Genomic DNA, 15452 nt, shown 5'->3' with positions numbered 1-15452 from the left:
GCGCCGCCCAACGGTTAAAATTATCATTGCAGGAAAACCCGCATCCGTCATGGTCAAAACTAACTTGGATGGTATCACATCAAACAGGCCATACAAGATCGATGCACAAAGTCTGGAAGACTGGTATCATTCACCAAGTTGACTACTACATGTACATCGAACTAGTTTCCCTTCTACAACTACGGTCATGGCTACATGTTTAAAATTAATGATGTCGTCATCCATAAAACTTACCTGCCGTGGCCTTGCTGACATTGTATTTCCATGTCCCGTGAACAGCAGTACAGAAGAGGTTGGTGCCCATCATAAGCTGTGGTGTTAGAAACTACTGCACGAGTCTCCCAACAAGACGATGTGTCAGCTCTGGCCCGTGGGTCTACCTGGACAAGCTCAGCCAGTGGTGACCAGAACTGCATGCAAAGAGACAGAATAATCTTTGTGTACTATTCACAGCGTCACACCTGTCCCCGCGCGCCACAGACAGGTGGTCAGTTAACTCAATTTTGGAGGGTAACCAATCAGAGGAGTTATGCAAATGTACACATATGCTAATGAGTGCAGGGGTATAAAAGGGAAAGATATTATCACAAAAAAGGCGCACAGTTTGACTTTGGGGAGGAAGATAAAAAGGTGGTTGGCAGAAACAGGCGAAAATTAAAGTCGGGTCAATTAGGGACAGTAGGAAGGGTATCAGGGTGTTGAGATATAAAGAAGAAGGTATCTTTACCCTAAACACCCAACCCGCATCCTCTCTAATTTCTTATGGCTTGGGAAAAGTACTCGCCTCGCTCTCTGCTCAGGGATGGAGACTTTCCGCACTCCTTATCCCTCCATCACCTGTCTGGGACGCGGAGTATGGGTGTGGTGGTATGAATCTTCCACTATATCAATCTAACCATGGCAGAATTATAGTTGACCAGCGTTTGATGTCCAATTAAACTTAAGGTTAGCAAGGAGGTTGAAAACCTTCTTGAGGTTAGTTATTTACCCTGTTACAAAGAAAACCTTCCTGTGGATGCGGGTTTACCTGCAATGATGATTTCAGCCGTTTAACGGCGCTTATACACCACCTTATACACCGTTTATACACCAGCCTAAAGGATACATAAAACTTTCTTGTTCCTAGATCCTCATTCTTGCGACAAAAAGGCTTGTCCAAACAAGAAATTACATCTTTATGTACAAAGTTCGTCTTTGAATACAAAAGAAAAGAAAGACATATAAAAGAAATATTCTAATGAATAAAGACGCACTTACTCCCTGCAAATCAGAGTTGCTTGGAGTGTATTGACTCTCTCAAGAAAGATGCTAAAAATGCCCGCAAACATCCGGCCAGCACAGTATCACACTGTGTACGACATGAAGGACATGTTGCAATACCAACCAGTGTAGATAGGTGCCGCTGTGAGACCGCCTGTAAAGTCATGTCCAAACTTTGTAATGTTTACACATTTATTCCAGCCATGTAACTTTCCTCTTACGCTACTTGTTTGTTCTAATTGTGTTTCATCTACAAATGAAAAGAAGTTACGAATGTGTGCCTTGTATGATCAGGAAGGTGGAAATCGGGTTCTTGCTTAGCAAGATTTCATCACTACATACTGATGAAGTCCACAGCCAAATGTCAGTATTAGCGGCGGAATGCCCGTGGATTTCATCACTACATACTGATGAAGTCCACAGCCAAATGTCAGTATTAGCGGCGGAATGCCCGTGGATTTCATCACTACATACTGATGAAGTCCACAGCCAAATGTCAGTATTAGCGGCGGAATGCCCGTGGATTTCATCACTACATACTGATGAAGTCCACAGCCAAATGTCAGTATTAGCGGCGGAATGCCCGTGGATTTCATCACTACATATCGATGAAATCCACAGCTGTGGAGTTCATCATCCTTCTACCGATGAAATCCACAGCTTTGGATTTCATCAACATAGTGATGAACTCCACAGCTGTGGAGTTCATCAATCCACTATCCTCGGATATACCTCAGGTTTGCGGAAACGCATTTGGTGACATCTTTTCCCAGTACTACCTGCAAACAGACGGGGTATTCTTTTGGTACGCTGCCCCGGAGATTTGGGACCGTCATTACACCAAGAAATGTGACGTCTACTCCATGGGTGTCATGTTTGCCGCCATGCTTGACCGTACCATTACAACAAAAACGTAGGTGAAAATTCATCATTCAAATTTGTGTCGGTATTGTATTAGTAAGTTTAATCTATAAATATCATCAAATGACTATTTCTGATATCTGTTTTTAGCATCATGATACAATATAACGTTATATTGACAGAAACTGCCACTGCAGAGGAAACTGTGACAGTATCTGAGACATGATTGTGCTTTTATCTTCCATACTGACCATTAGGGCTGTGTACCTAAACAAATTTCAGGTACAGGTACAGGTACAGGGGTTTGGGTACAGGTCCGGACCTGCACCTGTACCTAAAAAAGTTTAACCAAGTATATGTAAGTAAAACGTGTAGCTAACTGTCTATTCTTGTCATCTTTGTATGGGGAATTACATATTTGAATCTCAAAACAATTTCTTTGCAAGTTTTCTTAAGTTTCAACTGCAAGATTATCACCATTGTCATTGTTGATTCGGGATTTACTTGTCCGGCAGTAGTCTTAAAAAGTAGTGTTTAATAGTGATTTAGTGTGTTTAGGTACAGGTACAGGTACACAGATGTTTAGGTCCGGACCTGTACCTAAACAATTTTGTAGGTGCGGTACAGGTACGGGTATTTAGGTACACAGCCCTACTGACCATACAATATGCGGAACATTTGTTTTCACAGTGTCGATAGGAAACCCCTTCTAGTTGTCTGCATCCAGGGGGAGCCAGTGGCCGATGTGCAGCTTCGAAACCCCGAAATCAACCTGGCAGATCACATCATGATAGGACAACCAGACAACATGCTCAAACAAATCATTCTTCGCATGATGGCATATGACTATCATGCCCGCCCCACCGCAGCGGAAGTCAACACATCAATTCGTCAAACACAGTCGGAGCCATGTACACTGTCGTGAGGCAAGTGTACGTGCATGCATGTTATCTTCCTGTTTGATGGGTCATATTAACTCTGCCAGAAAATGATTGAAAATACAACTTCGTTACACTTGTACCCAGCTCCACATTGGTATGAAAGCTCATCTTGTGATCTTTGTGATTGGTCACTTGGTCTTAATTTCTGAGATAGACTATACCAGGACAGTAACAAAACTCAGGCCTTGTAACCTAGTAGAGACCAATGAATCCCTTTGAAGACTTGACGGAAGAAGAAGAAGAAACACGACAAAAAACAGTATATTTCACTTCCATACCTACAGTATGGTGGAGTGAAATAAAGAAAGTGTTATCTCTAAGCAAACCCTGATGGTTCAAGAAACACATTAATGTACAATTCCTGGCCATGGAATTCTTGCAAACTAAACAGGCACAATACTATTCCATTAGGCTCGGATCTTGGGGCGTCGCCAAAAAAAGAGGTTGACTTATATCAATTATAGCCACGTTTTGTTTCATTAGCAAACCTAGCTTTTAGGCATATCTAACACAAAAGAGCAGGGGTTTGTAACAAAAGAGAGCTGAATAATAGATGACTTCCGGGTCTAGACTCATCATGTCCATGAAGATATAATTTGAGTTAGTTGTTATTAGCTGTGAAGCAGACAATTATCGTAAAAGGCTACAAAATAGACATATTGCCTTGGTAATGAAACTACAACACTAATAGTTTTGGCGTCATAGTATGTTTTCCTAGCGCAATTCTTCATTATATGTCTCATACTAGTTCTACTTGTAACTGTCAAGCCGGAGCACAGCCGCAAAACAGTCGTAAACCGTCAAAAATGTTGTAAAACACAGCCTTTTTACAAACAAATGCAGACCTGTTGTATGCAGTTTGCCTAACGCTATTGAAAGGATCGTCCTGTCAATAATGGAAGCGTTGCACTGTACGTATGTTGTCAGAATAATCTCCGTTGACAGAATAACCTCCACTGTTGCCAGGAGACACAATAGCTATTTACTCGTTTGACATCCCCTGAAAAGCATCACCAAAGGGAATCATAAAATACCATCGAATAGATAATGGCAATTTGGCAAATACGAGCACATTAGACGTATAGCAGTTGGGGGTTTGTCAGCAATACAAAATAATGTAACGTTATAGTGAAATCTGGCGAGAGCCATATGAATTACAGAAAGACCAGTGCGTCGGACACTGGAGTCATATGTCTATGGCAATATATTTGTTTCAAAAATACGGGAGCTATATACGTGACGTTTTTCCTAAAATCACGTCACATGGGACGTAAAATACGTGACGTCCGACCTATTACAAACAAATCACAGGCTACGTGCGGCATACGTGACGTCTCTTTATCAATAACTTAGTTAACGATTTAGTGACTGATGATTGATGTCTTTATTTAATAGTAGATTGTAAGTGACGTGTTTTTTGTAATTAACCAAGTAACCTTGGAACATCTTTTTTTTTTCATCATGATAGTATGACGTTTAGTCCTCTGTTGTTTTACAGCAACAACATTTAAATGGCAGCATGAAAGCTTTGCGAATAGCCCGCAAGCATGTCCGGACACGTGTGCTTTTCCTCACCCCCCTGGCTGTGTTGTTCTGTCCAATGTCATTAATGTCGCTTGTACCGTGTTGAGTTTTGTCTCTGTCGTCTACAGTCATGTCACATGTGTCGTCTACAGTAATGTCAGTCGCAATGTCACATGTGTCGTCTACAGTAATGTCAGTCACAATGTCACATGTGTCGTCTACAGTAATGTCAGTCGCAATGTCACATGTGTCGTCTACAGAAATGTCAGTCACAATGTCACATGTGTCGTCTTCAGTAATGTCAGTCGCAATGTCACATGTGTCGTCTACAGTAATGTCAGTCACAATGTCACCTGTGTCACCTACCGTCACGTCAGTTACAGTCTGCCCATTGTCATTTGTACTGCCACCTGTGTCGTCAACTACTACAGTCACGTCTGTCACGTCAGTCACAGTCTGTCCATTGTCATTTGTACTGTCACCTGTGTCGTCAACTACCACAGTCACGATATCTGTCACGTCAGTCACAGTCTGTACATTGTCAGTTGTACTGTCACTTGTGTCGTCAACTAATACAGTCACGTCTGTCACGTCAGTCACAGTCTGTCCATTGTCAGTTGTACTGTCATCTGTGTTGTCCACTACTACAGTCACGTCTGTCTCGTCAGTCACAGTTTGTCCATTGTCAGTTGTACTGTCATCTGTGTTGTCCACTACTACAGTCACGTCTGTCTCGTCAGTCACAGTCTGTCCATTGTCAGTTGTACTGTCATCTGTGTCGTCAACTACTACAGTCACGTCTGTCACGTCAGTCACAGTCTGTCCGTTGTCAGTCTGTCTCGTGTCCTCTTTGTCTTCTTTGTGCTCCCTAGATCTTTTCCCTCTCTGCCTTCTCTTCTTCTTCTTATTTCCTCCTGCACTTGGTGGAGATATTTCTTGAGGTGCCTGAAATGGCCTTGTTTCAAACTACCAATGTTAAGAAACGACATGTATGTTGTATTTCCAGCCTTCACTTATGAAGGAGGCATTTTCAAACAGTGATTTATTCATTTAGTTGTCTACAAGGTCAGAGTACAGATAATGTTAAGCAGCAAACACATTTAAACTGAGCCGATTTCAGGAATCACTGTAAAGTCTAACTTCAATGTTACACAAAGGTCACAAAGATTGGGTGTGCTTTGCAGCTGCCAAAAACTGAGTTTGGCATTTTGTACCTTCATAAAGCAATGAATGAATAAGTGGATGAATGAATGGCAACTGCTGAAATGTCTTTATTAGACTATACACTCATATGAACAGTTCGTACGTCTGCCTTATTCACAAATGGCCTGCCCAGCTCGTTGACACACAATCCACAGCCATCAGTGATACACCACATGGTGGCATAGCATTTTGGGCATCTCAGGTGGAAGTTGTGGGTGTCCACCTGGTGAGGGCAGAAACAACAAGAGACTAGAAAGGCAACATTTTCGTAGACGTAGTCATATGGTAATAAAGTAAGTAGGAAACGGCGCCTCCAGAAATAAGATACTTTCTCCTCCTACTATACTACTCCTGTTTAACATTTTATATTCACACACATGTATTCATACGCTTTTCTCAGTTTGTGAGGCATCAATATAAGTTATATGATCATATTCACATGTACAAGTTATGTGGTTTTTACATGTACAATATACATATGCACATAAGACATCAAATTTAATCCTAATTTTACTCAATTTCAAGTGATGTAAGAAAGACCGAAAAGCATACAGCCCTTAGGCAACGTTGCTTCTGTCAGAGCATAACAAGTTTGGTAAAAAAAGGAGAGGAAAAACACATTAGCAACAAGTCTGGGAATAAAAAATGTTATTGCCATGGCGACGATGGTCTCTAAATAGTGATAAACATAACAAACTCAAACTGAGAGTTGACTGGAAGATCCTGTCATGAAGATTTTTACCTCTGGTTCTGAGGCCTAGTCATAAAGATTGGACTTACAGTACATGTACTACAAATGTATGAAATCTAATCACACTAATGAGCAAAGCTGAAAAGAAAAAAATCTTATAAAATCTCCCTGTGAAAGAATGGACTCATCCAGTGTACCCACGTAAAATAGTAAAATAGACCAGTCCAAAGCAAGTGCTAAAATGGATTTTGAATCATCACCGCCTAACCTGAATTTAAACTAACTCCGTGCAAGAATCGACTCTTCATGTGATACCCCTATGTAACGTGTAGCAGTCAAAAATACTTCCACTAAAATAGGACTTTGACTTAATCACCAAAGTCCAAAAATGAATTTAAAGAAATACCCCCTCCGTGCAAGAATGGACTCTTCCAAAATCACCATGTAAAAATGCAAAATAGACCAGTCCAGAAATATTTCCACTGAACACACGACTTTTGTATAAGAAACCCAGTCCAAAGTTGAATATAAATAAAAGTCCCTGTCCATGAATGGTCTCTTCCAGATAACACTAGACTTGCTAATTGGCTGTCAAATCCTCCTCAGGATATTGATTCAGGCTAGACCATTGGCTGCCTCTTTGATTAACACATGTCCAGGCCTGCCCTGCAAGAGAAGTCCTCATGTGGGTCAACGACCTTGAGGTCATTGACCCCTCCTTTTAGCCATTGGTTCATGCAAGGAGCTTTTATCTGATAAAAGCTCCTTGGTTCATGCCAAGAAGTGTACGTGGGTCATTTGAATGAATATCCAATGCACCCCTGTACCAACATTTAGGTTATTTTGGTCATAAAACCAGGGTACAGGAGCCCAAATTTTCCTTTTTTGGTCAAAAATTGGCCAAAAAATCACAAAGTTAATCACTTTGTTGTACTTTATGCCCAAAGTGTTATTGAACCTGTATGGGCTTATGATCAAGGCACATCTGTACCAAATTTCAGTTCATTCGGTTTTTAAGAAAGAAGAAACATTACCAACACAATACTATGGTATGGCTGAAATATAATAAACAGTGCACTATAGTCCATTCCAATTGACCGTGAGGATGTTTGTTGCAATTGCCATTGTTTAGAATTGAAGTTTTGTAATTATATGTCTAGGACATTTGATACTTCAGAAATATTTTAACACTGTTTCAACATTACAAATATTTCCCTAGTCCTGTAAAACTTTGGAAATATTCATGGTGTGGAATTGGATAGAATCTACTTCTAATGGTTTCTAAATAATGATAACAGCATTCTATCATTATTTACCATTTTCTACCATTTTTCTTTTGTAAATGGTTTAGTGGGCTGGGAAGATAGCAATTCACACATCCTTGCAAAGTATGGTTGGGTGCCATGCAACAATGGCCCACCACAAAGGATCCACCGGTGTCCAACAGTGAAATCTAAATATATACAGATGCAACAATTGGGCTTACTTTTATGGGGGCAATAAACTAATTTACTATTTGGCAAAGTTTACAAATATTTTTAAATGTGAAATAATCACACAGAGGTTTCACAATTATTCTAAATAAAGATATTTTTGTACAGTTAGTATACTTTCAAAATGTTTCTAAAATATTCAAAAACATTCAAATAGATGAGTATTTTTTTAAAAGAATTTAATTATTGTGGCTCGGATATTCTTTTATTCAAAATAATTCAGACTAATTACAAATATCACCTAAAACCCTCATGGTGACTTGGAATGGACTCTATTAGGACCTCACCCCAAACTACACGTAAACAAAGGCAGATACGTCAACCTTGCTGTAGGCGACATGGCTGGCTAGAAAAGTAGCCCCTGGGCCAAACAGACACAAAGACCTAGAACAGCTTCTGACTCTTTGCCAAGGTAAGTACTGTATGCAAATGCATAATGTCATTGACCCAATAAGGAAGTGTCAAGCCATACAGAGACGTCTTTCTTTCGCCCGTAGTGTGTCTGTCTCTCACACAGACTAGCACGACGGAAACAATCTACTGACCGAGGAGTCAGAGTCAAGAAACCTTTAGAAAGATGTGGGCGAAGGTACAGTTTCTGGTGTTCATGGTTGCGGTGCCCGGAGCGTCTGCCTTAGGTATGCCATTTTGTTCTCGATGTTTAGGTGGGGTCACACATGCGTTTATATTCAAGTCCATTTGAGGTGCGTATGAAGCTCTTAATCTCTACCAGGCTCCACAGGTCACGGGGAAAATAGTACAAATTGGACAAATATAGATACATAACATGTCAGATGAGTTAGCTGACCGAGAAGTCTGGTTAGCGATTAGCTTACTCGTCTGACATGTTACCTGTTTACGTTTGTCCAATTTCTATTATTTTTCCCGGGACCTGTGGGGCCTGGTGGAGGCATATACACCTTTCTCACGCGGCGGCCATGATAGATCTAAAAAGAGTTCAATGTGGCAAACAAAAGGCTGTCCATCATAATTAGCAGTATCCATCATAATTAGCAGTTAAACCAATGATAGCCTGCCAATTAGGAAAGCGACCAATAAGTGAATGGCTACAAATCCGTCAAAAATTTGCATTACTATGTTTTTACTTTGCATCTCTTAAGGGACTATGGGGTCAGTCTTCACTACTCTAAATTGCTACATCTTTCGATGCATAACACTTCTTGTAATATTTATTATTCTATCTTGTATCATGAAAATTTGTGTGGTTTGGGGGGAAACTAAATGGGACCTTATTTTAGAAATAAGTTTTGTCTGTTTGCCTCATTGACCTCGTCTTCGATCTACCATGGCCGCCGCGTGAGAAAGGTGTATACTCCCATGCGTGCCTCATACGGACTTAAATATATACGCAGGTGTGACCCCACCTTTTGGTCCGAGTAATACCACCGGGTCTCATTCCATGATGCAACCAAGCGATTTGGAAGAGCGAATGACAAATTTTATACGTCAAATCGAATCTTTCTACGCTGTATGTGTTTTGCTGCCTTTTCAGTCATGCTTTTATATTTTGCATGACACTCATGAAGCCAACGCCGGTTATACGAATCCAAATCGTAGCGAGATCGCAACGCGATCGACGTCTGGAGGGATGGGCGCCTAAAGCACACACTTGTGCACTATATATTCAAGTCCGTATGAGGTCCGTATAGAAGTTTCAGCCTCTTCCAGGCTCCTCAGTTCGCCGGAAAAATAATAGAAATTGGACAAATGTAGCCAGACAACATGTCACCGAAGTAAGCTGGTTGCAAACTCCTAACAGCTAACTCCTCTGGCATGTTATGTGTCTATATTTTTCCAATTTCTACTGTTTCTCAGGCACCTGTGGAGCCTGGTAGAGGCAAAGACTTCCATACACACCTGATACGGACTTGAATATATACGCACATGTGAACCCGGCTTAAGTTCGGTAGGATATATAATTTTACGCCCATACACGCGTACGCGTACGTTTGATACCGTCTGTTTACAACAGTGTAACTTTAGAATACGTGAACAGGCCTGTTGGTCCACATGCTTCCAAAAATTTCACCATAATCAACTGTCGTGATTCCCCAAAATCTAATAATGTATTCGAATATAACTTATAAACTTAACCTAAAAGTGTGAGGCGCTATGGCATAAGCTCATTAAGCAGATTAACATGGCTGTCACGAAATACACAGGCCGCGAAAGTAGTTCGTCCACTTTAATCTATTTAAAGAAAATTACGTAAGGACCCAAATTGGCAGTGTCACTCCACCCATCGCTTCAATTTCTGCTATAGATAAAGTCATTTTAAGCGTCGTGTATATATCTTTGTTACTTCTGACAGAAGTTAAAGGACATTTTTCTTTGATCAAGCTTGCTTTTCTGATTTTCATAAACGTTAACAAATGTATCTTTTTATTCGAAATTTCGACAGTGGTTACAGAGTTGTTTCAAACTTGGTTCTGTGATTGCATTATATTACATGATTTACAAAATTTCTTTTCACAGATGCCGGTATCCCCCTTTCCGCGATTCTCGGTTTCGGCGGTGTCGGTGTTTGCTGGGTGTTCACGTGTTTTTTTTTTTGCTTTTGTCAACGAGCCGAACGTGAACGAAACGGGCCGACATACCCTACAAGACCCGTGCCGACTTATACCGTATCCCAGCACATCGGTATGAGTACTACAGGTGTGCAGAACAGCGCCTTTACTCCTGAACTGCAGCCCGCCTTCAATCCCCTGTACTCCCCTGCTTACAACCCACAAGCTTTACCCGTCGTTAGCTATCCAGCTAACACCGCTGCATATCCTCCCCCTCCCCAATACCCTCCCTCCTCAGCCCCACCACTATCCCCTCCTGCCGCCCCCTCCTCCCCACCCCAAGATTTCCCCCCTCCACCGGTTTACGAAGATGCTGCGAAATCGCCTTCTCCTCAACCACTACCACCAGACTCTGCCTGAGTGAGTGTTCATCCGCGGACCGCGGACCAGTATACGCGGGAGCTCCATACGATGAAGACGCCGCCGCCAAGTCAGACAGTAGTACCTTCTTCCAGACAGTCGTCTTCGCGCAGACGAACCGGCTTCACTCCACTAACCTTTTATATAGCTAGTCCCTACCAGACTCCATGGGTTTCTGGAAAAATACAAATGGTTACACTATGACCGGCCAACTCTGGAAAATTCTTCAGTCTATTTGGCCAATTTTGGGATTTTTTTCCGGCAAGCCAAGGAGTCTTTTAGACATGAACCGTACTTAAGCTGGGTTCGTATAAGCGCAACGAAATGTCTTAGACCAGCTGGCGTTGTACCAATCTACAATCTAACCACAATATCAGTTTTGAATTATGGAAGCTGTTTCAGCTATTACCTCCAGGATCCAAATGCTTATACTTAAACCATCTATGCTGGAACTTCACGTTGGTTTGTTATTAACTGGTGAGTCTTCAGTTGTCTGTAGAAACCTCGTTTCACTATTGATAGTAATATTGATCATAGTAATATCTTCAATAGGCTGTTCGTGGTTTTAAAGTGTACGTTGTCGCTGAATCCATTGGTGTTTCCTGACATTGTTTTGACTTATCTGGAATTATACATTATACATTAGACAGCTGTACTAGCCACCGAGTGTGCTATCTTCAAATACAATTTTCATGATCATAGATGATGATTTTATTGCAAATTAGGGCATGTTGATTTGATTATATGAATGACATCATATGGGGACCCAAAAACTGATGCAAGCGTTCGAGTAAAGAAAAGTTTAACAAATAAAATGTTGCCTCCATTATGAAAACTAAGTGGTCAGGAAGGCTGAACAAATGACTGAACACACAGAATATGGTATATCGAAAAATAGATTCTTCATTTTTGTTTGTCAATTCTTTCACATCTTTTTGTTTTAGACCTTGGAATATTCTATGACATTAGCATACGTTTTTCGATATTTGTTATTGCGATAAATGGCATATATTTGCTTATTTTGAAGCTGCTTTTTATGATTTATAGTATGGTTGGAATAAATGTTTTCAGTGCTACACATATGACTAAAGTGAAGGAATTTACTTTTTCTGTAACCAAATAGGACATTTCCATCATAACGTAGTAGTAGATTTAGAACTAACTTCTACAGTAAAACCAATGCAATAAGTTATCATTACAATATGTAAATCTTTATACCGATAGTTAACATACATAGCATAATCTACGAGGAATTGCACTTAATGTTCTTCTGCCTGTTTGAGGTAAAAATGTGATAAAGAAATTCTTTGTTCTAGGTGCTTGCAGTTATGCATTCCTGATTCAATTCGCAGTTTGTGGCAACTGATTCTTAGTTTATGTAGCACCTGTCTTACACACACACGCACGCACGCACGCACGCACGCACGCACGCACGCACGCACACACACACACACACACACACACACACACACATTTACCTTAAAGCCCCCTACACACGACAATTTACTTTCAGCACATAATAATATGGCTACACACATAATCCAACCCACAAAAAAAAGACACACACACATTGTTCCCAATCACAGTTTCATCCACCATTTAGCACATGAATGATAAAGGCAAGACACAAAACCACATTTGCCAACTACGATTGGTCCAATAAACTCCAGAGCAGGTTGTTTCAGTCAGGACCAATACATGTCATAATGATTACTAAACGCACAAAACCAAAGTATGAGATTCTACCCAGGCTAGATATCACTAAGACATAACACAACTAAATATACGTCACATTGATGTATACAATAAATTTCACCAATATTAAACCTGCATTGTCATTTGTGCTGAAAACACCATCCACACACAGGTAAAAAATTGTTCCTGGCGCTTTCACCAAACACAAAAGCAAACATACCTGTGCCGAACACCCTCACAACTAAACACCCCTGTCCCTGCATTGTCCATACACATTGGGCCACAAAGTATACATTTGTCTGAATGTTTAGCTTAGTCTTCTGCTGTCTGTTGTTTGCAACAGCATTTGAACGGGAGCATGATAAAATTACGTATCGCCCTGACACATGCCCGGGCCCGGCCGCGGGCGTTTTTCCTCACTGCTTTGTCTTCGGCGTTGTTCTGTCCAATGTCATTCATGTCGCCTGTACCGTATTGAGTTTTGTCAGTGTCGTGTACTGTAATGTCACATGTGTCTTCAGTTTTTCGTAAGTCGTCTACACTAACGTCACATTCAGTCTTTCGTAAGTCGTCAACAATACCGTCAGTCGCAATGTCACTTGTGTCGTCCACTACTACTGTCACGTCTGATACAGTCACAGTCTGTCCGTTGTCTGTCTGTCTCTTGTCCTCTTTCTCCTCCTTCTCCCCCTCCTCCTCCTCCTCCTCCTTCTCCCCCTTCTCCTCCTTCTCCTCCTCTTCCTCCTTCTCCTCCTCCTCCCCCTTCTCCTCTTTCTCCTCCTCCTTCTCCTCCTCCTTCTCCTCTTTCTCCTCCTCTTTCTCCTCCTCCTCCTCCTTCTCCTCTTTCTCCTCCTCCTTCTTCTCCTTCTCCTCCTCCTTCTCCTTCTCCTCCTCCTCCTCCTTCTCATCTTTCTCCTCCTCCCTCTTCTCCTCTTCTTTCTCCTCCTCCTTCTCCTCCTCCTTCTCCTCCTTCTCCACTATCTCCTCCTTCTCCTCCTTCTCCTCCCTCTCTCCCTCCTCCTTCTCCTCCTTCTTCTCCTCAACTCTTTTCCTCCTCTGCTTCTTGTTCTTCCTCTTTTTGCCCCCTTCATTCGGAGAGGTTTCAGTTGGTACCTGAAATTGCGTTGTTTCCTACTACTTAAGTTGGGAAGCGACATGTATGTTTTCTTGTCTATCTTAACTTATAAAATGAGATATTCTAAAACAGTGATTTATCTACGAGAATTACATGGCCAAACGTTCAGGCAACAGAGTAAAGTTCGAAGTAGGTTCCTTTTTTAACCACCTTGGTGTAACAAACAATACATGCAAACTACTACTACTAGTAACCGATTTGAGGAATCACTGTGAAGCCTACACTCAGTTTCTTAAGTGATACCAATTTAGCGAAGGAGAAGCACATTGTTTTTAATTGTTAGTCATGACAGTTGAAATGTCTTTATTAGATTATACACTCACAGGAACAGTCCGTACGTCTGCCTTATTCACAAATGGCCTGCCCAGCTCATAAACACATAGCCCGCAGCCATCCCTGATACACCACATGGTGGTATAGCATTTGGGACATCTCAGGTGGAAGTTGTGGGAGTCCACCTGGACAGGACAGAAACAACAAGAGACTAGAAGGGCAACATTTTCGACGAAAATGCAAGTTGTTTCTCTAGTAATAAAGGCAGTATGAAACGGTGCCTCCAGAAATAAGATATTTTCTCCCCCTAATATTTACTACTCCTGCATTCATACGTTTTTATCAATTTGAGGCATTCAATAATACAATAATAAGTTATGTGGTCAATTTCATATGTATAAGTGCTCCTTAGTTAAGCGACGGTAGTCCGCGTCTTATTTTGTTATTCTTAAAAATCAAATCCATGAACAAACGCCGGGATGCAATACGCTCCATGCGGAAATGACAAGTATTGCAAACATCCAGAAACAAACTTACATCGCTCAGTCTCAGGGGATGCTTGCACCTCCTGCATTGATGTCCGAACTGTGGAGAAATCATTTCATCTCTTAATATGTCTCATGCTGAGGCCATATTGATTTGATTATATGGATGCCATCCTCTTGGAACCTCAAAACTGATACCAGCGTGCAAATAAAATAAAAAAGGGTTGGCCAAAAACCGTTGCCTTCATTTTGAAATCTATGTGATCAGGAATGCTAACAAATGATTTCTTCTCGTGTGAACAAATGACTGAAAACATGTATGGTATACCGAACATATTTGATATTTCACATATTCTTCTATGGCCTCGGAATTAGACCTTGCCATTCCATGACATTACTAGACGTTTTCCGATATTTTTTTTGCATCCGACGGCATATGTTTGCCCATTTTGCAGTTGTTTTGTACGATTTACAGTATGGCAAATGTATGGTGGAAAGCGGTAGTTTTGGAAACAAAATTGATGCGCGCTTGGATGTGATCCATATAATCAATCAGCATTGCCCAATAGACCATTCTTTGTGAAATATTTGACAATGTAAACATTGCATTTGTAACAACTAAAACACCAGCGAATTGTAAGATATAATAAAATCTTAGAAATACAAGTTGTTTTATCTATCTCTGGTACTGTAATGCGGCATATATAACGTTATTTGATACGTATGCTGGAATAACACGTCGTGCCGAGAATATGTTCTAGAACAACATGGAGTTGATAAGCTACTGCAGTGAAAAATAAGCTCTCAAAGCAGAGAACGCTGCCTCTTTATTGTTAAACGGCAAAACCACAGCGAATATATCTAAGTTTATATAAGTTTGAGTCAAACTAGACTTTGAGATGATGTGAATATATGCTTATCTTGAGCTGTTGCGGCGAAATCA

The 15452-nt window shown here is 41.0% G+C and overlaps 2 protein-coding genes and 2 long non-coding RNA genes across 4 annotated transcripts in view; 2 read left to right on the top strand and 2 right to left on the bottom strand.

Moving 5' to 3' along the window:
• LOC118416589 overlaps positions 1-295 on the bottom strand; it is a 1100-nt gene extending 805 nt beyond the window's left edge. The window contains exon 1 of the long non-coding RNA XR_004831224.1: positions 235-295. This is a non-coding gene — a long non-coding RNA (uncharacterized LOC118416589). The remainder of the gene's footprint in view (positions 1-234) is intronic.
• Positions 296-1886: 1591 nt separating this feature from the next.
• LOC118416827 (serine/threonine-protein kinase pdik1l-B-like) lies at positions 1887-3136 on the top strand. Its single transcript, XM_035822092.1, has 2 exons — positions 1887-2173; positions 2812-3136. The coding sequence occupies exons 1-2, from the start codon at positions 1908-1910 to the stop codon at positions 3044-3046; spliced, it is 501 nt and encodes a 166-aa protein (XP_035677985.1). The 5' UTR covers positions 1887-1907; the 3' UTR covers positions 3047-3136.
• Positions 3137-5546: 2410 nt separating this feature from the next.
• Positions 5547-15452, bottom strand: part of LOC118415271 — a 10496-nt gene continuing 590 nt past the window's right edge. The window contains exons 2-4 of the mRNA XM_035819730.1: positions 14562-14609; positions 14075-14209; positions 5547-6012 (exon numbers count right to left, since the gene is read on the bottom strand). Coding sequence (XP_035675623.1) covers positions 5866-6012; positions 14075-14209; positions 14562-14609 — 330 coding nt within the window. The 3' untranslated portion in view covers positions 5547-5865. The remainder of the gene's footprint in view (positions 6013-14074; positions 14210-14561; positions 14610-15452) is intronic.
• On the top strand, positions 8139-13155 carry LOC118415272. Its single transcript, XR_004831097.1, has 2 exons — positions 8139-8611; positions 10470-13155. It is a non-coding gene; the product is annotated as an uncharacterized LOC118415272 (long non-coding RNA).

This window comes from Branchiostoma floridae, chromosome 5, assembly GCF_000003815.2.
Source record: "Branchiostoma floridae strain S238N-H82 chromosome 5, Bfl_VNyyK, whole genome shotgun sequence".
Lineage (NCBI taxonomy): Eukaryota > Metazoa > Chordata > Leptocardii > Amphioxiformes > Branchiostomatidae > Branchiostoma > Branchiostoma floridae.
The sequence above is the reverse complement of the archived record's forward strand: the minus strand, read 5'-3'. Positions and strand labels throughout refer to the sequence as shown.